Here is a 24297-nt window from a genome sequence, read left to right on the forward strand (position 1 = left end):
GCATTATTGACATTTGAAGACATTGCTCAATGTAGTTGGAAACGTTCAGGCGAAAGAGAATTTTAGATTTTGTCAACCAGTTCCTGTATGGTTCCCTATTCTTAACGAAATTCGGATCACATCCTGCGTTGTGAGTCATCGTCCGGCCTTCGCAGCCAACGGCGAACACTTTCAAACTTCCCGCAATGTTCGCCGGGGCCAAGAAGCGCATGCGCTCTACTGGTCTCATTTGTATATTGATTAATGATGAAAAATCCTGGTTTCTTACGTGGTAGAATACTTAAAAATATAAACATACATAAGAAAAAAAAGTAAGTTTTAGAATTATTTTCTTAAGTGAATGCCAAATTTGAGTTTTCTTTATAAAAACATGCTGGGAGTGTGGTGCTCGAATGCGCTTCACCCTTGTACGCTTGGCCATGACGTCACTCCCCAGTTCACATTTGACTGTGGTCGTGGTAGGTGGTGAGCTATCGTTCCTCGCGACGATGGCATCCTATGAAGAAGTTGGGATTGGGGATGCAGTTCTCCTTGACGAAATATCTGTCGGAGCCTTCGTGGATAACCTAAGAGTCAGGTAAGAAATTTTTTCCAAGACATTCAATTCTCGACTTCGTAGAGATATATATATATATTTATATTTCATTTAAGCTCATGCCTTTGAAGAATGCCCGGCAAAGTTTAGTGTGTGTGTGGGGGGAGTGGCTGTCCAGAATACCCCACCTCCCTCGCCCAACCTCGGCGAGACTGACCTTGAAATGTTCCTTTGGAGGCGTCCATAGCAACCGCCTCAGATGTCTCCCGAAGGGGCAGCGCGACATCAGTAAATTTCGACTGTTGGGCGTTCAAAGATTTTTGGACGCGAGAGGCGAAGGCATTGTTCAAGGAAGCCATTTGAACAAGCATGGCATGCTTTACCCTGAGGGCAGCCAATGACAAGACGAGTTTCTTCTGGTCGTTAGTGAAAGTCTCAACCAAGCCTTGATCTTTAAACTTTTCTGGAGTGGTTTGTTTAAGGTTGGAACAAGTTGTTCAAGGAAGCACTCGTTTTTCCCCCCTTCTTCTAATCACTTTTACAAGAAGTCTGATGAACTTTGATATTATTATTATTATTTCCCTTTGCATGATGTAAGATACTTCAGGTTGAATGGAGAGGGAGAGAGAGATTGGGATTTTGCCTTTTAAAGGGCCTGGTTCGACAACGGGGAGAACTGCCATATACTGGTAATTAACAGGTTGACAGACCGTACGTAGGTCATGTTCAGCTGTGTGGGTCATGTGAGAGGTTGACAGGTGGATCACTGTACTGATGGCTTGACAGGTGGCTCATGTCATGTTAAAGGGTTGACAGGTAGTCGTGTGTGTGTGTTACCGGACTCCATACATTCTCGGGGTTGCACTTAGCGAGGTTGGATCTCGTAGCAAAGTTTGGCCGAAGAACTTCAAAGTTTATATTTTACCCCTAAGGGAAGTAGCGCAGCTTTAGGAAAGTCCTGGGTAACACCAGGACTCTCATTGAAACTGGTCCAGGAATCATCAACTGTGTGGCAGCCACGTTGCTAAGTAAACTATTTACCATAAACCCTTGGAATCGAACCCCGGACCTCCTATGTGGCAGTCAGGTAGCCTAACCCCCCAGGCCACGAAGGCTACCTGGCTACCACACAGATGGTCCCGAGTTCGAATAGTTGACATCAGATATCATGTGTACATTTACGTAGTGTCTTGGGAGTCGATTGAAAAGCCTTCCTTCATTCCTTCCTTCCTTCCATCTGTAGCGTGAGTGGCAGTTATTTCCCCCTCGTAATGGATGCGTGATGCATCAGTCAGATCTGGGAATTAGGTTGTGGTTGTGATGTTTTAATCTCATTGTTGGCTAAGGGTTACCAATGGTACTTAGCTACCACACACGCGGTTCGGGGTTCGATTCCCGGAGTGCAATACAGTGGTGTGTATATATATATATATATATATATATATATATATATATATATATATATATATATATATATATATGATTATTATCATTATTATTATTATTATTACCTATGATACACCAGTAAAGGCAGGATGGAAAGATATGAAATATATATATTAGCATTTTGTTCAGTTTGAAGTAGGTACAGTCTCTTGTACAAAGATATATATATATATACATTTTTTTTAGGTGTTTTACAACAATACTGACATGACCTTGGGAGTCGAGGGTTGGGGAGTGGGGTGCGGCCTGGGGGGGAGGGAGGGTAGTACCTGGTTCTAAAGGCGAGTCTTGCCTCGCAATGTGTTACTATTTTGATATATATATTTTTTTTTTCACCCCCAGGTGTGTGGGACTGACATTGGATGTTAAAGTTATCTAAGTTAGGTTAGTCCGCTACACCACGCAGTAATGATCATCGTTCAGTTTTGGTATATATATAATTTTTGGGCTGGTGGATAAGTGGTTTTTTGGGGGCATTACCTTACATTTGTTGTTCATGGAACCAGTTGGCGACCCCCACTTAATGTAGCGTTTGTTGTTGAAGGATCTTAGCTTGGGGAAAGTTGTGGGGGGGGGGGGGTTAGGTGATGGCTTTTTTTTTTTTTTTACCCCTTGTTAATTTGAAGGAAAGAATATATTTTGGTCGTGCTTCTGTGCAGTATAACCTCACAGATGCACGTAGTCGCTCGCGGTTCGAGAGTGGACTACGTGATCAGGTTACTCCCTTGAACATTATAATGGCACACACTTGACCACGTTGATACGACTCTTGGCTATCATGACGTGAGCTCGACACCTGACCTCTCAGGTCGAAGGTCAGGCCATCGTACCCAAGGGGGGGGGGTCGTACTTTAGGCCCATACCTTCCTGGTGAGTGTTGGTGATCAAGAGGGGGGTCGTACTTTCGTTTTGGTACGACCCGATTTGTTGGTCATTATTTCAGTCGTTTAGGATAATGTTGGAACGACATTTTCATAGACGCATTGCATTGTCACACCGCTCTCCACGCATTATATGTATCACTAATTACTTAGCTGTAATTACCCTATTACTAGTGTTGCGTTCTTTATGTTGTATGTATGGGCGGGAATTTTGTGTAGGTACCTTGCTATGTGTTCGTTTATATATATATATATATATATATATATATATATATATATATATATATATATATATATATATATATAAACGAAGAATGGTTATGGCTGAAGGCGTCAGTAATGAGGGAGGGGACGGAGGTTGGCAAGTCTGGTATATATATATCTTCCTCTCCTGGGGTAAGACGGTGTTAGCAACGCTGTCAGACGGGTCACCCCAGGTCACGCTGAGCTTGACCTTGCCATGCGGTGTTGCCACAAGCATGGCATCATTACGACCAGTTCCTTTCGTTCTCTAGACCTCCACAATATGTTTCCCTATGACGTATCTTTAGTGAACTGATACAGTAAAGCAGTGGGGTCTATACTGTATTCTTTCAGTAAGGCTGTTTTTAAGTGTTTTATTTCTCTCGTAAAGTATGTGGGCATAAGTTACTTTGATAAGTATTTTTTTTTCTTTTCATTGTCATAGTTTGGCCTGAGTGGAAAGACCTTTTGGACTGGTCTTGTGGTCTGAACGTATTTGACCCACCAGTCGTGTGTGTTCAGTGTGACATGCTTCTCGTCTGACTGCTCGATGTTGACGTGGCTCAAGTGTGACAGCAGTAGTGTGATCCGTTTCAAGTGTGACAACTGTAGTGTGACACTTCCATTATGAGAGCTGTGGTGTGAAGCGTGTTCATTGGGATAGCTTTAGAGTAACGCGTGTCTCGTGTGTAACTACGGTGCGACACGTCGTAATAGTTTACGAACTGTAACGAGAAGTGCTGACGTAGTGTGTTTCAGGTCAGAGGTCAAGCCATGTATTCGGAGGTCGTGCCATCGTGGTCAGGAGTCGTACCGTCGTGCTCAGGGGTCGTAGAAATACCAAAGTAAGGCAGTAACAACATGATGGTCCCATTTGTAATGTTGGTGATGTGTGTTTAGGGGAAGTGGTGTGTCCTGTGGTCGCTGCATAGTGGGGTGGGGGGGGGGGAGGAGGGATGATACATTGTTGTTATTGGGATGGGCTGCAGTCTCGCCCTTTTAGGATCAGAGCAATGAGCCTGTGAGGGCTCGTTTACACAGCGAGGTCTTCGGGGGGGGGGGGGGGGCACGAATGGCCTCTCGCTCAGTTCTGAGTGATGAAAAGTTAAGCCGAGTATGACGGACGGGTGTGTGTGTGTGTGTGTGTGTGCTTGGGTGGAGGTGGAGGAGGGGGGGGGGGGTGTGATGCGACGCTAGAAACCCTCCCCTCCTGTCTTGTCACTTTTTAAAAGTAAGAACAACCATCAGTTCCTGACGCTACCTCGTTAGGAATGGGAAAAGGTGAGAAATATAAATTTTGGTTAACTTTCCCTAGACGTTGGTTTGATGACATATATTTTTAGTCACTGATGTGATTACAGTCCTGGACGTTGGTCCATCCACATTCTTAGATGTCCTTTCTTAGATGACCTTAGCCCGCTCTGGAGGAACGGCCAGGGCGTTGTCTTAAAAAGGCATTGTTGGTTGACCTTGCTGGGTCACGAAGCCTGGATATGATATATCCGGAAGGCAGCGCTCACCCGTATTGCTATTGCCGGTGCTTGGGCGAACCAGCAGGAGCAGCGTCAGACGCAGACGAAGGGGCTCGAACTTCCCTAGCTGTTGTGGCCCGAGTGTGGAGGGGAAGGGGAGGAGTTTTATCCTTGCCAGTCAGTCAGACTCCGAAGTTTTGTCCGGTCTCTCTCTCTCTCTCTCTCTCTCTCTCTCTCTCTCTCTCTCTCTCTCTCTCTCTCTCTCTCTCACACACATCATCATCATCATCCATCTGTTCTTACACTTTAGGATGTCTGAGGACACACACACACACACACACACACACACACACACACACGAAGTGCTGGCCACCAAGAAATACCCTGGGGGAACCGTGTTTATACACAAAACACGCAGCCTGGCTTTGACGCCTTGCATACCGAGACAGTGTCTGGACGCAGTCGACTGTACACCCTCCTCCCTCCCTCCCTCTCCCCCTTTTCTTCCCCGGCCTGTTGGTGAGTGAGTGAGGGAGGTTGACTCATGGGATGGCTCGATAGGCACACGAGAGAGAGAGAGAGAGAGAGAGAGAGAGAGAGAGAGAGAGAGAGAGAGAGAGAGAGAGAGAGAGAGAGAGACTGTTCGACGTAATCTGGGTTTCGCTGAGGCTTTAGAGATGTCACTATGCATTATGTATGGATGGAGCCGTCCGGTTGTGTTGAGGATAGGCCAACACGTTATGTGGGGCTAGGCAAGCCTCATGTGTGTGTGTGTGTGCGCTGATGTAGAGGACCTGCTCTCGCTGGGGCCGATGTTGTAGTACTGGAGTGAAGGAGGTGGGGCACGTTGTAGCCGGGTTGTGATCCAGTGTTAGACGGTGGTAGGAGCCGTTCATGTCTGGTTAAGGAGAGGAAGGCAGGTTGATAAGAAAGATAAAAGAGATATGCCTTATCATTTTATGTTCTTTTCGGGACACGGTAATTATGGATTGCATCACCAATCGAGGGTATGTGTAATTTGACGTGTGTGATTAACCTGGGTCGCCTAACCTTAAAGTTTACGGTTCTTAAGTTTCGAAAACTTTATTTGTTTTGATAGAATGAAGATAACCATAGCCAAGCCTAGTTAGATCGAAGGTAACTATAGCCAGGCCTAATAGACCGAAGCTATCCATTTCCAAGCCTAGCTCGATAGACCCAAGCTTAGTCAGATAGACCGAAGCTGACCCTACTCGAGCCTAGCTTGATAGACCGAAGCTAACCATACCCAAGCTAAGGCAGATAGACCGACGCTAACCAAACCCAAGCTTAGTCAGATAGACCGAAGCTAACCATACCCGAGCTTAGTCAGATAGACCGAAGCTAACCAAACCCAAGCTTAGTCAGGTAGACCGAAGCTAACCATACCCAAGCTTAGTCAGATAGACCGAAGCTGACCATACCCGAGCCTAGTGGCAGGTCAGTGGTTCCCGGAATACATACAAGGCATGTTAGGTCTTGTGTTGCGGGCGCCGACCCTGCCTTACTTGGCTAGATGGTGGTGGTGCCAGTAATCCACACACACACACACACACACACACACACACACACACCTCACCCCCTCCTGCTAATGGGATTAACAGTGCACACGACTTTCATTTACAGATTGTAGAGTAACGTCCGGGTGTCATAGCCTCGTCTCACCACTCCTGCCTGGCAGTGTGTGTGTGTGTGTGTGTGTGTGTAGCATATCATTCCTCAACGCTTTTGTGACATTTCGATCTCAGTCTCGGCGGCGTGAGACGGTCTATGGTACACTAAAGTTTTGGTCTGTAAAAAATGTCCTTTTTTTTGTTCTTTTTTCTCTCAAGACGGTAGACGGCCACTGCTCGTGGGTAACATTTGTACATCTTGAGGTAGTGTTGCATCAGCTGTCTCGCCTCTGTAGTGAGTGGATGGAGATGGTATTAAAGACGTTGTGCTTGAGAGTTATCTGTGGCCGCAAGATTTCGGGTAATTTGGGCTTGTTGGGCGAGAAGGAGATGTTGTTGTTGAGAGAGAGAGAGAGAGAGAGAGAGAGAGAGAGAGAGAGAGAGAGAGAGAGAGAGAGAGAGAGATGATAATTAGATGCTTTTTGGGGAGGATTATGAGCGTGGTGCACACAGCTCCTCTGGTGGCTGACTCATGAGCTACAAGGGGGTCGGAGAGCCGGAGGGTGTTCGGAAAAAGTCGGATAACTGGATCAAATGGGCAAGTTGGGAGGTCGGATAACTGGTTGGCAATTGTGTAAGACGTCAGAGGCAAGCTTAAGGTGTGTATAATATGATGGGGGAAGGGGTGGCGGGAAGCGTGGGAACCCAGACAATAGGGCTCGTGTGTAGCCCAGACCTAAGGGGGCCCATGTTTACCCTCCAACCCAGATATAAAAGGGACGATATCGGGCCCTGGGACACGGGCAGAAGGGCCCCCCTTCCTGTGTCCTGGGACACCCAGGGGAGTCACGTCACATAGGAAGGGAGAACAGTAGATCCCAGTTGATGTTGTGGGTGCAGTACACATTAGTGTAGAAGTTAGGGCCCACCGTGGCATATACACGCATATATGCAGGTCGAGTTCGGGGTCATGCCAGGGTTTGTGGGATACAGTTCCTAAGGTTAATGAGGAGGTGGAGGACCAGACGGGATGTGTGTGTGTGTGTGTGTTGTATGTGTGTGTGTGTGTGTGTGTGTTTGTGTGTGTGTGTGTGTGTGTGTGTGTGTAAAGGCTTAAGAGCCCGCCAGGTTCCCTTGGTCGTCACATCTTCGTAATGGCGAATCCTCGTCTCCTGGAGTTATTTTGAGGTAACGTTAATTGTTGAGATAATAACTCCACACACACACACACACACACACACACACACACACACACACACACACACACACACACACACACAAGGGAAGGAGACTCGCTCATCTGGAGGTTGGCGAGGCTAAGCAAGAAGTGTCCTTTAAGAAGCTTGTGGGAGTGGGATGTGGGGTGGTGTGGGGTGGGAAGATGTGGTGGGGTGGGTTTTTTTTTATTTTTTGCCCCCAGCGGTTTGTGTTGTGGGAACAGAGGCGACACATCCTCAAGACTAATTATTGTGTGTCCTTGAAATTACGGAAGATGCATTGTTACCACAGTCCGGCTTATGCCAAAATAACCCGCGTGTGGTTATCATATATATATATATATATATATATATATATATATATATATATATATATATATATATATATATTGGAAAGGATCACAATTTTGCGCGTGATCAAGTATATTCCTATGAGTCCACGGGGGAAAAATGAGACACGATAAGTTCCCAAATGCACTTTCGTGTAATAATCACATCATCAGGGGAGACACAAGAGAGAAATAAAACAGTCAGGTGATATACAACGAAGAGACGTAGCTAGGACGCCATTTGCTAAGCAAGTGACTGTCAAGACGTTAGCTTTTCCCTTGGCTTGGTTGGCCGGACATGTAGCCAGAGAGAATCACTGGTTCTCCAGACAAAAACGCACACCAAAGGGGTTCGAGTTTCCGGTGGCTCACCCCCAAGATGCTTTTGTTAGCGAGACGCTGTCGCTGTGGAGGCTCTCTAACCCTGTATGTGTGTGTGTGTGTGTGTGTGTGTTACCGGACTGCGCCTTGTGGTTACACCGCGACTCAACTTGTATCATTGGAGTACAGTCTTGTCTTATGAATTTCTCACTCGAAAGGAGTCCACCTTCCCCCTGCTCCTGATTGTAACGCAGCCTTGGAGCAGCAAAACCCCCCTTGAGAAAAGTTGCTTGGGTTTTACAACGACAGTAATTGTAATGATGATAATAACAATGATAAGAATAATAATTAGAGTTATAATGATAATAATGATATATTGTTTTCTAGGTCTGTGAGGTTATTGAAGTCTGTTAAGGCAATCTAACCTTTTTTTTTTGTAACTCCAAGTTATCTATACTAGTTATCTCTAGTGAGGCTTGTTTCTTATAACCGTTATCTGTGGCGATAAGATACAGACCCAGGAGATATTAATTACCAGAAGACATGACTACAAATGCTAGCTTTGTGTAGTAGTGGAACATTGTATGTATACATATTGTAAATGCATTTATACATTATTTAGGATACTATGTGTAAACCACTATGTATGACACAATGTGTGCAATATATATATATATATATATATATATATATATATATATATATATATATATATATATATATATGCAAATCATTTTAGAAAACCGCACACATACGCGCACGTACGTACGGTCACCGTCATTTTAGAAAACGGCACACACACGCAGACATACATCTATCGCCAGCTGTTGTAAAGACTAATAGCAGATTCTGGCCCTCCGGGCCATCATCTGTGTGCTCTTGGGCAGGGCGGAGAACTGCGAAATGTTGTTGTTTAGTGGTATACCCATTTGGCCTCGCCACTTTTTCTCTTTAGTCGGCACAACCTTCGTGCTCAATACTAAATATCTTTTTTTTGTTTTTTGAAAATATATCATCCCAGGAGCAGGCACTTTCTATTCTGCGTAGGAGGCGGATGAATTGCTGGAAGCTGTTATGTTGGTGGGGGATAGTCATCGTGCCTCTGACAAGTTCCTCAACGTGACGCACACAGACCGGTTTTCATATTACAGGTGGCTACATTATGTATGACATATCTTAATGCTTTTGGTGCTGTATGATAGTGGGAGTGGAAGATGGTAGTCCTGGGAAATGTGAAGAGGATGTGAGGCAAGAGTTGACCTTAGTGAGTTTGAGAACACACAAAAGAAATATCAGTTATCACCAGATGCTCTTGTTGAAACTAATGCAACTGTGATTTTCTTGGATATTCTCTTCTTGGATGAGGCGTTTGGGTGTGAGGTAGGTATCATGGTAAAGTAAATAAGCCATTTAGCGCCCTGTCTTGAGAGTTTAATGTTTGTAAAAGATGTTGAGGGTCGACGTGTTCTGAAAAGTCACTTCCCAAATATTTGGCGGTGTGTTCAGATGACGAAGCCCAGAAACGGAAATCATTGTATATGATTGTGTTTGCCTGCGTCAGCTTTGCTGATCATATGGTAATTCATCCGGCATCCTGGCATCTGCACAAACTTGTTTATTGGAAAGAAATTTTTTTCCATTAAATTCTTGGATATTCCGAGACTAGTTGATACACTGGGAAAGCTTAAAGGACCGCTTGAGAGGATGTGGTCCAAATGCGTGATTCCCAACCGACGCTCTTCTGTTGTCAACATGAGTGGTGGGAGAGACTTTCTGGTAGCGTGACAGATGTCCGGTTGGCTGATAAGAGATTTGGGTGGTGGGGAAGGAGGCACGTTGGTCGGCACGTGAAAAAGGTGGGGAAGAATGGAATCGTTGGCATTGGCTCGCCCCCCACAACCACCGTATCATGATGGGATTGGGGTCGAACCGACTCCGATAAGCCCCTACCTTCGTTGATGATAACTTCAAGAGGGTTGTGGTCTGCTAGAGTCATCTGTAGATGTTCAGATAAAACCCAATCTCAGTTTTCCTCGTCGAGTGCGACGACTGGTGGTAGTGCGACCTTTGAGCACGATGGCCTGGACCTTCCAATCCATCACCACCACCCTCTCCGACATAAGTGACGTGGTCACAGGCCAGGACTCATCGTGCCTGAGCCGTCGTGCTTGAATCAGGGTCGTTTGACCTTGACTGAGTCGTCCTGCCGTACTTAAGAAGGGTCGTGCTTAAGGCGTTAGATACACACTTTCCTTCAAGTTGGTCGCGCGCATTCAAGAATTTACGTAAACAAATCATCGCTGATGAATTGACTTGTATTGAATTCAGGAAACTTTATTGATAATTCCTTACGAAACGAAGAAAAAAAAAATACTATAACGAGAAAGACTCCGAAATGTCAGACATTTTCCCGTTGAAAGAGAACGATAGGCTGTTGTGTGTGCTCAACTCTCACCTTGTTATTGCTCGAAGCTCGTATGACGCTCGTAGCGTGCTGACTGAGAGAGAGAGAGAGAGAGAGAGAGAGAGAGAGAGAGAGAGAGAGAGAGAGAGAGAGAGAGAGAGGCTGATTCGGAGATTGGGCCACGTCACCCAATCACTTAGTAGGTGTTTGTCAATCATTCATTGTCATGATTATCATTTCTGGGAGACGTAGAATCATTTACCAGTTGCCCTGGAAGCTTAAAGAATTATCTCATTTACGTAGATTAAGCCAGGTTGGAAATGGCTTGTGGTCATGCTCCATTCTGCCACATCGAATGGAAGATGTGACTTTCACCGCACTGACTCGCACAACGCACCCCACAGCCCGGGAAGTCTGCCGTGTTTTACGTCAAACTGACAACGGACTGACGTGGAAGCCATGCGCGCGCATACGGCTCCCGATAACGGGGGGGGGGGGGGGGGCCTCGGGCGTGTAAACAAAGGATCTCGTTTCCTCTTTTTTCTTTTCTTTTTTTTCTTCGGTGTTACAATTTGAGTGTGGCGAGAAGTCATACAAGCGATGATTTCATGATTGTTTTCGTTATATAATAAGAACTTAATAAGGTTGGTTGGTTGTATGGGGTTTTGGCTTATTATCAACTTGCCTGGGTTATTTTTCGGTCAGCTACTAAGTTCAAACTCTTCGCGCGCTCACACTGTACGTATAGGGAGTCTTGAAGAAATTCTTGCACTGTATGATTAAAAGTGTGATATAAACCTTAGGTAAGAGATAACAACACCTTGAACTTAACCATACGACTTGAGGCAGGTTGTAAGACCCACTGAGAACGAAAGTACAGCCTTTGATCACGGTGGAACGACCCTCAGGTCACGTGTGGTGGTATAAAACCATTGACCTGACTCTTAGAGAAGGTAAATAACTGAGGGTTTTGTACCGTGTGAATATTTGAATAAAAAAAGGTGAATAACGGGACTCTGTACCGTGTGAATATTGAACGTAGAAGGTTTAGAAACACGGGGGTTCTTTACCATGTGAATATTGAACAAGGAATGTAAAAAAAAAAAAAATGGGGTTTGCTGTCATGTGAATATTGAACAATGAAGACTGAGAAACGGGTTAGGAGTTGGGGGGTGGGGGGTACCTTGTGAATATTGATAGAATATTTTACATGACCATTTCAAGGATTTCATTTTTCTTTAATCGCCATGGAGCTGAATGATGAAAAGTAATGTCTTAAACTATGTTTATATAAGTATTTTTCATACCACTTTTCTTCCATTGATTAATGGGTTTTTCATAACGGAAAACGTGATACAATTGATATATATATATATATATATTTTTTTTTTTTTCCTTCCATTCAAGGTCTGGCCTTGATGAACACATCTCCGTGACCGGAACATTTGTTTTTAGCAAAGATATTATCATTACTACCCCTGTCTTCTTTTAACATTAGGATTAGAGTTACGCGTATGTGTTTTCTCAGATAAAACACTTATTTCGTTAGCTTTAAGTTTAACTTACCTGCAATGTTTATGTTAGAGGTATGACTTAGTAGGAGACATTGATGCATCATTGCTTTGTTGACTAACTTTCAGTTTACAGATATACGTACGTACCTTAGCGGACGTTGATGAATCGCTATGTTAACTTTTACCCTAGCGGACGTTGATGTATCGCTATGTTAACTTTTACCTTAGCGGACGTTGATGTATTGCTATGTTAACTTTTACCTTAGCGGACGTTGATGAATCGCTATGTTAACTTTTACCCTAGCGGACGTTGATGTATCGCTATTTAACTTTTACCTTAGCGGACGTTGATGTATTGCTATGTTAACTTTTACCTTAGCGGACGTTGATGTATCGCTGTTAACTTTTTCCTTAGGGGCCGTTGATGTATCGCTATGTTAGCTTATACCTTAGCGGACGTTGATGTATCGCTATGTTAGATTTTACCTTAGCGGACGTTGATGTATCGCTATGTTAACTTTTACCTTAGCGGACGTTGATGTATCGCTATGTTAGATTTTACCTTAGCGGACGTTGATGTATCGCTATGTTAGAATTTAGCTTGCAGACGTAACCGAGCTGGTTCCCGTACACTGAGTTAGCTTCCCTAGCTTCCTGTTGTGGTCTAGCATATTAATATATTGCTATGTTAGCTTATTTTCTTTTTTTTTGGTAGCTTGGCGTATCTTTATTGCCAGCTTTACTCTTGTGTAACATGGCTTGTGGATCGTCCACGCCATCATACCCAGGACTACGTGCGGTCGTGCCTAGGTGGTTGTGCCGTCGTGTCCAGGGGGTCGTACCGTCGTGCTTTGGGGTCGCACCGTCGTGCATAAGGGGTCGTACCGTCGTGTCCAAGGGGGTTGTACCGTCGTGCATAAGTGGTCGTACCGTCGTGCCCAATGGGTCGTGCGGTCGTGTCCAGGGGTTCGTACCGTCGTGCCTGAGGGGTCGTGCGGTCGTGTCCAGGGTGGGTCGTACCGTCGTGTCCAGGGGATCGTACCGTCGTGCCTAAGGGGGTCGTGCGGTCGTGTCCATGGGGTCGTACCGTCGTGCCTTAGGGGGTCGTGCGATCGTGTCCAGGGGGTCGCAGCCGTCGTGTTCAAGGGTTTTAAGCTACAGCGGCGTAAGTCAGTACAGCTGAAATATATTTGTTATGTAGCGGTCATTAGTAGGGTTTCTTTTGACCAGAGGCGGTCCCGTGTTACAGGTTGAATGGACGTTTGTTGACGTAAAATGGAGATCCACTGGCAAGGGGGAAAAAAAGAGAACAGTTGGTAGGGAAATTGAGACCCATTGATAAGGGGATAAAAAAGAGATTCGTTGTCACGGGAGATGTAAACATTCACTAGCAGTACAGAACGAGAACCATTTTGGCTAAGGCATAAAAAGGACCCATTGGTAGGGGACAAAAGAGAACCATTGGCAGAGGGGGAAAAAAAAGAGAAGGACCCGGTTGACAAGGAAAAGTGAAAAAAAGGACCCATTAGTGGGGGAAAGCGAATTATTGACAGTGAAAGATAGATAGATACAGAGAGAGAGAGAGAGAGAGAGAGAGAGAGAGAGAGAGAGAGAGAGAGAGAGAGAGAGAAACCCTATTGGCAGGGGTGTAGGAGCATTTTATTATTTTTATATAGAAATTGTGTGTGTGTGTGTGTGTGTGTGTGTGTGTGTGTGTGTGTGTTGTGAAGGGGATTCTGTGTCGTGTTAGTGGCGGTGGTTGAGAGGATATTAGCAGCTAGGGTAAGTAGGGGTGTGGGTCTTCGCCCCTGCAGGTAGGGAGGAGGTGGTAGGGGGTTGCTATATTAGTGAAGGGTGAGGCAGAGGCATTTTTCTTTGTTGTTATATAATCTGGAGCGTTTCAGAGAGTCAGACTGGGTGAAATACACCTCTTTCTACCTCCAGGCAGTGTGATGTGTGTTGGAGATAGTCTGTGCTGAGTGTTTTTCTTGTGTTCTAAAAGGACTTTTTCTTTTGGTTTGTTCGTTGTGCTTTGTGTTTGGCTCCGAAGTCTCTTTACTGCTGCGTCCTGCGACACATGCAGGAGAAGCACCAACCCCCGGAGGCAGCTCAGCAAAGCAGATGTGCAGTTGAAGGGAGATTCAATATCTCTAGCGTGGCTGTAGGCGGGCGGGCGAGCGGGCGGGCAAGCAAGCAGAAGGTGGAATTACACACTGGGTCCCGGTGCAGTATTGCAAGGTGCGCGGCGCGGTCAAAAGGTATTTCTTCTTTCCCCTCTCATTGCAGGCGGTAAGCCTTACCTCCTCCTCTTCTACCACTCCCCTGGCTATGCTTGGTGTGGCACCACCAACTGTGAAGCAGAAGGAGCAGCAGCAGTAGCAGTAGTAGTATTAGCAGCAGTAGAGGCAGGAGCACCCCCGAAGCACAGCAGTGAGCAGTTTCTTCTTATCATTGGCCAGATCAGCGGGACGAACCGCTTCACAGAACCCTGTCAGAGACCAGCGTCGGCCGAACGACAAGAGAGACTTCTTTGCAAAACCCATGTTTGTTGTTGTTCTCAGGACGGAGTGCGTGTGTGTGTGTGTGGGGCAGGCGTCCACCTCCTCCCCCCCGTCATCCCTCGTTGGAGGGGAGATACGGTCGCAGACGTCTTGTTGGTAGAAGACGAAGGTGGAATGATCGTTCACCCCAGTTTGCAGCAGTCAGCAGGGGGGGGGGGGGTCTGAGGTGTGTGTGTGTGTGTGTGTGTGTGTGATTAATGGATGTGAGTGTGTTCGATTAATGGCTGTGTGTGATTAATGGATATGAGTGTGTATGATTAATGGCTGTGAGTGTGTATGATTAAAGGCTGTGAGTGTGTGTGATTAATGGCTGTGAGTGTGTTTGATTAATGGATGTGTGTGTTTGATTAATGGCTGTGAGTGTGTTTGATTAATGGCTGTAATTGTGTTTGATTAATGGCTGTGAGTGTGTTTGATTAATGGTTGTGAGTGTGTGTGTGATTAATGGACGTGAGTGTGTTTGATTAATGGCTGCGAGTGTGTTTGATTAATGCCTGCGAGTGTGTTAAGTCAATGGTTATGAGTATGTGATTAATGGTATATACTCCTCTCTCTCTCTCTCTCTCTCTCTCTCTCTCTCTCTCTCTCTCTCTCTCTCTCTCTCTCTCCCTCCCCACAGTGGATGTGTGGAATGCGTCTTCCGTGTGGTAGTGGCTGGTATGAGGAGACGCTCTCTTGTGCAAGACAGTAGGCGTCATGGTTTTGATAAGGCCAGTGTGCGTGTGTCGCCAGGCGCGCCCCCTCAGTACCTCCATCTGGGGATCTGCTGGTGAAGCTAGGGTGTGTGTGTGTGTGTGTGTGTGTGTGTGTGTGTGTGTGTGTGTGTGTGTGAGGGAGGTGGGGGGGGAGGAAGGATCCAACGCGCCAGCAGTGTTGGGGTGGTGGTGGTGGGGGGTGAAGAAGGGTGCTGGGGGATGGGTGAGAGTAAGGAAGGAGGTCAGGAGAGACGGGTGTGTGGTTAGGATGAGGGAGTGGGACGTTGGGGAGGAGGGAGGGGGTGGTGTTATAGTTGGGATGGAAGATGGGTATCAGAGGGAGGGAGTGTTGGGGATGGCGGTGTAAAGGGATGGGTATACGTAATGGGGAGGAATGGGTGACTGATGGGGGATGGATGGATTGGTTGGGTGACGTCAGAGTGCTGGAGAGTATGTTAAAAGGGCGGGAAAGAAGTGCATGTGTGTGTGTGTATGTGTTTATACATTGTCTGTTGTCCCCATTACGCATGCGTCTGGTTCGGACTAACCCTTTCAGCAGGCGTAGACGATGGCGTTTATTATTTCTTTTTCTTCTTCTTCGCCGGTGACGCCTCAGGGTCGAAGTTGTTAGGCCCACACTGCTGGCGTTTAAACTCCTTGATCACAAGGGGAACGACCCCATGGCGCACGACCACATGAACACGAGTACGACCCCTTGGTTACGACGGTACCCTTTCCCCTTTTTGGAGTTGATGGACCTTCAAGTTTCGGGTCAGGGGCCCCCGTCCATCGTACCCTAAAGCTCGTGCCATCGCCGTTTCCCAGGCGCGCGGGGATGGGGGGCTGGTGTCGTAGCGTCGTACCCCTGGCGTCGTATCGTCGCTTTCAAGGTCGCCTTAATCAGGTCGTACTCACGGGGCTTCAAACTAACGACGGTGGGCCAGAGAGAGACAGACAGACAGACAGCCACCCACCCGGTGGGAGCCTAAACCCTTTCGTGACATTAACCTTAATTCATCCTTGAATTAACCCAGAAACTTAACAACCAGCTCCCCCGCCTACCCTCCTACCCTCCCTCCCTCCCCCTACCCTTCCTCTTCTACTCCCCTTCCCCCAACACCCTCGTCCTCGCCTCCCACCTCTGCAATCCTTCTTCCCCTCCATCAACACCCTCTTCCTTCCCCCTCCCCAATCCCTCTTCCCCTCCTCCTCCTGCCTCCCCAATCCCTCGTCCCTTCCCAACACCACTCTCCTCATCCCGCCTATCCAATCCCCCCCTTCCTTCCCCCAACACCCTCCTCCTCCTCCTCCTCCTCCTCCTCCCCCTCCTCCTCCTCCCGCCTCTCCAATCCCTCATCCCCTCCCCAACACTCCGTCCTTGTCCTGTGCTCATAACTAACCAGAAATGAGGACTGAAGCCAGACATCATGCAATCTTGCAGTTCCTGCCCGTCTCCTGATGTTGGGGTAGGTGCAACGTGCATGAGGAGGCACCCCAGTGTTTGCTGTTCTCAAAGGTCCTCTCGTGTTGTCTTGCAAGAGGTTGTGTGTCGTCTTGCAAGAGGTTAGGCGTTGTCTTGAAAGAGGTTGGGAGTCATATTGCAAGAGATTGAGCGTCGTCTTGCAGGAGGTTGAGCGTCGTATTGCAAGAGGTTGAGCCTCAGTACCTTTCCTGTCCGTGACGGGCTGTATGAATGAGACAGTAGAACATCACCATCTGTCCCTCCCTACCTTATTAGTTAAGGGTCAGGCATCTTCGAAAACGAATACGTACGTGGTGAACCGTGTGTCCGGTTCTCGTTCATCCGTGAGGGACGTCGCTTAGTACGCCCCTTTACCTTTGTGTTGTCGTCCTTCGTTTCCCCCTCATCCAAAGACCACAGCTGGTGGCCAGAGTGTTTTACTCCTCCTCCTCCTCCTCCTCCTGTAGCCAGTTCGTCTGTCGCATCTTACATGAGGAAGATGATTCCCCAGGTGGTGCTGGCTCCTCCCTCACACGTAACCAATCTATCGTTATGTTTTTTCTTATTTTTTAGTTTGTATTTTCATGAAAGTCTTTATTTTGTCCTCCTCGAAGCTAATGGACGACAAACCACTGGACGTGTTTGTGTTTATAGTTATGTAGGGAGCGTGTGTAGTTTAGGGGGAAGGGGGTAGGGGTAAGGGGGTTAGAGGGGGAGAGATAGTACCCCCTGGGAAGTCTTATCTTACCCTCCCCCCATCCACCCTCCTCAGTTTGCTCTCTCTCTCTCTCTCTCTCTCTCTCTCTCTCTCTCTCTCTCTCTCTCTCTCTCTCTCTCTCTCTCTCTCTCTCTCTCCTCCCTACCTTCCCCTTGCTACACCCCCCACCCCCACACTTCTGTTGCTACCGTTGCCTGGTCTACTGTTGCTATTGCTGCGTCTGTCACCTTGTACTTACCACCTGGCTGTCTCGTCTGTTCCCTCGCTGCTGCTGCAGTGTCTGATTGGTGGTGGTGGTGGTGGTTGTTAGTGGTGGTTGGTGGTGGTAGTTGATGTGGTGGTGGTTGGTGGTGGTAGCTGGGGTGGGGTGTCGAGGTGGGAGGCAGGTGGTGGTGAGAGAGTGGGTGGTTGGTCAGGATGAGGGAAGGGGGAGGAGGGGGAGAGGTGAGGTGAGTTTCCTATAGGTGGGTAAAGGGGAGTGAAAGGGGAGGGGGAAGGGGAAAAGGTCTTAGAGAGAGAGAGAGAGAGAGAGAGAGAGAGAGAGAGGAGCTGGTTTGGAGTGAGTGGTGGTTATCTTTATAAGAGTGGTAATGGGAGGGGGAGCTTGGTTGTTTAACACAGTGGGCGATATAGCGAGGGAGGGGGAGGGGGCGGCAGGGAATACCACTGTGGTTGATTATGGGAGGCGGCTGCTATCTCAAGTGGACGTGGGGTATACTCGTGTTGTACATTAAGTGAGGCGGATAAGGTAGGGAGAGAGAGAGTTGGGGGAGGCAGGATTTTCAAGTACATAGAGTCGGTACTTATGAGAGAGTAGATACCACTGGAGTAAGAGGGTAGATACCACTGGAGTGAGAGGTTAGTTTAAGTGGAGTTTACCAGAGAGAGAGAGAGAGAGAGAGAGAGAGAGAGAGAGAGAGAGAGAGAGAGAGAGGACGACCCTTGCTTGCTTCCTCGTCTGTTAGTAGTAAGTAATCGTAGCAGTAAGTGGTAGCAACATGACCGTCACGTCACAGGCATTGTAACGTAGCTTTCACCCACTGGTAACACACACACACACACACACACACACACACACACACACACACTGACCATCACAAAGGCCACCATTGTTGTACTGGGCTTAATATATTCTGGCGCGTGCCGGTATAAATGGTTGGCCGTTGTGTGGAGGTCCTGTGCTTGATGTCGTGCCACAAACACAAGCTCACTCCTCCCTCCTTCCCTGGGGTCAAGTTGACCTCCTTCCCTCCCCTTCTAATATCCCCCTCCCTTGCTGGGGGTGGGTGTGACGGGACTTGCAGTGGGAAACAGGTTTCTCCACAGTCACCAGGACTTTAGAAAAAGAACGTCTTTCCTCAACCCCATAATCTCCTGGACCTGTCGAAGCCATCGACCATTACTGTTGGTTTCCCGGGGTGTCAGTCAGTCATCCATCTTGCTCCGAGTGTCATGGTCTCGCGCGCTGGCCGGGTGGTGGGTGTACCATTTCTCCTAGTGTGTCATAAAGTCTGTAGGGAATACACACACACACACACACAACTGTCGGTATTGTGACTAGAGAGTTAAGTGGAGACGAAGCCTGTTGTGCGTGGGGACACGAAGCACTGGCGTCATCGGTGGGGATTTCGTAAGGGACAGAGAGTTCTTGTTTAGGGTCGTTGTTTTCTTTATATGTTTTTAGAATTTGTTATTCACTTAGCTGTACACAGACAAGGCATTGCATTGTTAGCCTGGGTGAGCAAGGGGTAGTGGGTGGGTGAGGAGGTAGGCGGAGGGCCAAGTACAGAGCGTACAGCGGGTACAAAATATGGATACAGAAGGGAGTGTTGTACCGAGTGTGTGTGTGTGTGTGTGTGTGTGTGTAGTTGAAGTTAGGGTAAGGGGGGGTGTCATTACCCTTTTTTTGTGCCATCTTCCTCCCTCCCTCCATTCTCTCTCTCTCTCTCTCTCTCTCTCTCTCTCTCTCTCTCTCTCTCTCTCTCTCTCTCTCTCTCTCTCTCTCTCGGAGACGACACGACCAGCCCAGCCCAACTTTGGTCGTCTGGTCGGTCGCTCGTGTCGTCTGAGAGTAAGGGGGAGGGAGGGAGGGTGGATTACCCCCCCCTCCTAACCACTTAGCAGACGTTTCTGCTACTGCTGCTAGTGTGGGGGGGGGGGGGTAGCGGAGTGGGAGGTAGAAGGGGAGGGGGGATTAACAGCCAACACTTCCGTAGGGATTACCTCTGCCATCACCACCACCACCTCTCCTCGCCTCCCTCCTCCTGTGGTTCATCCCTTCACTCATGTTGACATTGTTCTTCTCGTCGTCTGAACGTTAGTCCACGAGAGAGAGAGAGAGAGAGAGAGAGAGAGAGAGAGAGAGAGAGAGAGAGAGAGAGAGAGAGAGAGAGAGAGAATGTTCTTTAGTGTGTTCGCACCACACGCCGTGTCTACCGTCTATTGTTTCTACGCCAAGTGGGGCATTCCTCCCCGCTTTTGTTTTTGCGTTTGCCTCAATGTCTAGGATTTGTATTGAGGGTTTGGTGGCATCCTACACTCCTTAGTTTGGCACCAGATCCCTCACGCCGCTCGCTGGTAGCGGGGGATGGTGGCACCAGATCCCTCACGCCGCTCGCTGGTGGCGGGAGATGGTGGCACCAGATCCCTCACGCCGCTCGCTGGTGGCAGGGGATGGTGGCACCAGATCCCTCACGCCGCTAGCTCGTGGCGGGGGATGGTGGCACCAGATCCCTCACGCCGCTCGCTGGTGGCGGGGGATGGTGGCACCAGATCCCTCAGACTGTAGTGTGCATTAAGAGGCACATGTGGTTGGTAGGGTATATGGTTATTGCTGTCAGGTTATCACCCGAATGAGCTGGCCTTGGAACTGACTTAAGCGTCAGGTCAGAGGTCAGGGGGTTAGGTAATTATTTTTGTTTTTCCGTTATTTCAAATGATTCTCTAAGCCCGCTATTGACCTCCTTTGTTTTTAGTATATCCTTTCCAATCCGTTATCGAACCACCTCCCATCCTCTCGTCCGACCAGCCTCCAAGGTTCGCACGGTCCACTGTACTGTACTGTACCTTTTGTGCTTGAGCGTTGCTGCAGATCCATTTAGTGACGTCACCTCTTTTTTATGCGTGAGGTAGTGGGGGTATGGGGGGTAGGGGTAGGGGGGTAGGGGGTGGAGGAGTAAGTTTCTTAAGCACTGGAAGTCATAGTTGTTCCTGACCACCACACTTTTTTTTTTTTTTTCCTCGTGTAGTTCACGTGTGTCGAGATGGACTTAGGTTGGTGGAGGTGCCGCTCACACTTCCTGGTTTGTCTGTGAGGCAGAGTGACTTGTGTGTGTGTGTGTGTGTGTGTGTGTGTGTGTGTGTGTGTGTGGCCTTGGCATTCGCCCGGTGGTTGTATTCAGAAAACGTAAGCAGTCTAGGTTGTTGCCGGACTATACCCGCACGATGTGGATTGGTTTGGGTTGATATCATCAGTTGTTGACGGGAAGGAAGGAAGGAAGTGAGGGATGTATGCATGTATGTATAGTCTCGTCGTAAACCCTCTCCACACCAGAGAAATGTCATCATTTCCCCTGCTCCTGTGTGTAGTGCATGAGGAACTCTGTGGAAATAGGTCTTAAGGATTTTCGAACGATGATAATGATAATGATGATGATATACATTGACATCTGATAATCATACATAGCTTTTATTGATCTTACTCCCGTTCTGTTTTCTTCTCGAGTAAGAAATGAATTTCCGCACTTCAGGAAATACTGATGATGGTGATGTGTGCAGCATTTCCTGTGTGTGTGTGTCCGGCCTGGTCTGCAGGAGGGTGTGGAGGGTGGATGATTACCCATGTCCTCTTGTCTTTCCGGTCGCCAGAACTCTCCTCTCCTCTCTCCTCCTTTGCCGTGGGCTAGATCCTTGTTTGCTCCTAGGGCAAACGTTGCCCTGTGTGTGTGTGTGTGTGTGTGTGTGTGTGTGTGTGGAGGTTGAGGGGGAGTAGGTGGTCCGTCAGCTGTTGGTAGGAAGAAGTGAGTCAGTAGGGTGTGTGTTGGGAGTGGGTAATGGTAGAGTGTGGTCGTGTGTAGCAGCGGTGCTGGTTGTATGTGGCAGCTGTTGTGGTTTATAGCCTAATATGTGTTGTCCGTGTTTCCTGCAGCTTGACGCTAAGACCACACGTTCCCCCACTCCCTCCTCCTGCCGCCGTCGCCGCTCGCTCCTCTCACCAGATCCCTTCCCTTCCTCACTCACTCCCTCACTCACCATGCCATCCCTTCCTCCCTTACAGTTCTCACCTCTCCTCTTCCTCCTCTTCCTTTTCTTCTTTCCTCCTCCCTGTACCATCTTCCCTCTCCGTAGTGTCTGTCTTCACCTCTTCCATCTCCCTCTTCCTCCTTCCTTCCCTTTCCCCCCATTTCCTCTCCTCCTCCTCCTCCCCCAGGCAGTCCTCACCTTTAAGTAATCTGGGAGGCGTAAGGAAAACCCACCCACCTTCCCTGCCTGATACGGGAGGCGTCCCTCGCTAGACCTGGTCCCTGGGCGATCCCTGCCTGATACGGGAGGCGTCCCTCGCTAGACCTGGTCCCTGGGCGACCAGCATCACCGGGGTGTTCCCTTCACGTAGGATTCCTACATCTTAAGAGGATGCGCCTCGTGCAGGAGCATCGTAAGGTGGACTCCACTGGGCTAGGTCTCAGTCCACAGACTCAACATTTTCTCATCATCTCTCGCAGTTAACTCGTGACCACACTTGTACTTCACACATCCCCTTACCCTTGGTTTGTGCCGGTCACCCCGGCAGACTCATAGTGCACCCCAAGCTGATCGTGTGAGCGGTAGCGCAAAAGGATCCCACAGGTCACAGAGGATCTTAACTCTGATGGCAGGTTTCTTTCATCCCTAGGGACGTAGCAGGAAAGCTACCCACGTATTTCCCGGATGTTGTCGGGTGCGACTCACAAGGGAGGGACTAGGGGTCTGGAATCCCCCATCCCTCCTTGTACTCTCACTTTCCAAAGACAGAACCTGGAAAGGATGGTTTCTGGAAGGGTCAGGCCTATCTGGATGTTTTGCCTCTGGATACCGGGACGTGGACATGCAGGAGTGTAAGAGGCGTGCATGGGATAGAATAAATTGGATTGAAGTGACATATGGGGAGCGACGTGCTCTAAATGGGCCGAACCAGGGGCGTATGAAGCTGTCTAGATAAAGAGCGGATTAGTGTGTGTGTGGGGTTTCGCTGTGGATGGTAGGCTTTGCTTTTAGCACAGTATACATAACACCTAGAGAACAGATGTGTGCAAATGAAACCCTTGTGTGTTTGTTCCTGACATCACCTCGGTAAGGCAGAAACATGTAAGGTGATAAAAGAAATATATATATATATATATATATATATATATATATATATATATATATATATATATATATTAATTATATATATATATATATATATGCTTACCACGCACACATCAGAGAAAATATACTGAAAATTGGACAGTTTTTAGCCTCATATTTCATAAATGAGGGCGCGAAGACCTTGGTGTGTGTGTGTGTGTGTGTGTGTGTGTGTGTGTGTGTGTGTGTGTGTGTGTGTCAGATCAGCATCAGGAGGCCTCGTCTACCTGGGAAAAGCGGAGCAAGACGTGTCTTCAGAACGTGACTGGAGTCTCTCTCGTCTCACTACTGATGTGTGTGTGTGTGTGTGTGTGTGTGTGTGTGTGTGTGTGTGTGTGTTGAAGAAACACTGATGACTGTGGGTTGAGGAAGGTCGACCACCTGATTCTCTAGTAACCTCATTACCCAGGACCCCTGAAACACACACACACACACACACACACACACACACACACACATAACCTCTTTAAGTTTTTAAACTAGATTGATGATGTGGACAGTTGACAGTTCTTCGAAATATGTAGGGGTATATATATATATATATATATATATATATATATATATATATATATATATATATATATATATATATATATTTATTTATTTTGCTTTGTCGCTGTCTCTCGCGTTAGCGAGGTAGCGCAAGGAAACAGACGAAAGAATGGCCCAACCCACCCACGTACACATGTATATACATACACGTCCACATACGCAAATATACATACCTATACATCTCAATGTACACATATATATATACACACAGACATATACATAAATACACATGTACATAATTTATACTGTCTGCCTTTATTTTTACTTCTACACCCCCGAGAATCGAACCGAGCCATCAGAGTGGCAGCCAGGTTCCTGTTGGCAAGTTACATTTCCATTCTTGTGTGTGATTTCCTCAAACTCCCAATCGATGCTTCTGTCAACCTTAGAATGATTTACAGTGGGCCCAATCCATTCACAGACCCGGTACAGATCCCGTTCATTACTGTCTAAATTTCTTTGATCTAAATTTCTTTGATCTAAATTCCTTTGATCTAAATCTCTTTTGAGTTGAGAAATTGAATATTGTGTACATCCTCACTCTGTGTGTGTGCAGTGCTCTCCACCTGTGAGTACTGTTTACAAAGTGATGTTTGCTGATTGATAATGGTAGACGCTGTGTAATGACGTACATGTGACGTGTGCAGATTAATGATAGAATTACTATGTTTACAGTGAGTCATCAAATACCTTCGGTATATATATATATATATATATATATATATATATATATATATATATATATATATATATATATATATATATTATATCAACTGACTGTTATAGTTCTCTCTTGTGTCTCCCCTGACGATGTGATTATTTCACGAAAGTGCACTTGGGAACTTATCGTGTTTCATTTTCCCCGTGGACTCATAGGAATATACTTTGATCGCGCGCAAAATTGTGATTCTTTCTAATATATATATATATA

General features: G+C 47.2%; 1 protein-coding gene across 2 annotated transcripts in view; it reads left to right on the forward strand.

Annotated features, from left to right (window-relative positions):
- The first annotated feature begins 418 nt into the window (after window positions 1–418).
- The window catches only part of Myo31DF (Unconventional myosin ID), a 130906-nt gene continuing 107027 nt past the window's right edge, over window positions 419–24297 (forward strand). For both annotated transcript variants that reach the window (XM_071656737.1, XM_071656738.1), the window contains exon 1: window positions 419–577. In XM_071656737.1, coding sequence (XP_071512838.1) covers window positions 420–577 — 158 coding nt within the window. In that variant the 5' untranslated portion in view covers window position 419. The remainder of the gene's footprint in view (window positions 578–24297) is intronic.

The sequence above is a fragment of the Panulirus ornatus genome, chromosome 63, assembly GCF_036320965.1.
Source record: "Panulirus ornatus isolate Po-2019 chromosome 63, ASM3632096v1, whole genome shotgun sequence".
Lineage (NCBI taxonomy): Eukaryota > Metazoa > Arthropoda > Malacostraca > Decapoda > Palinuridae > Panulirus > Panulirus ornatus.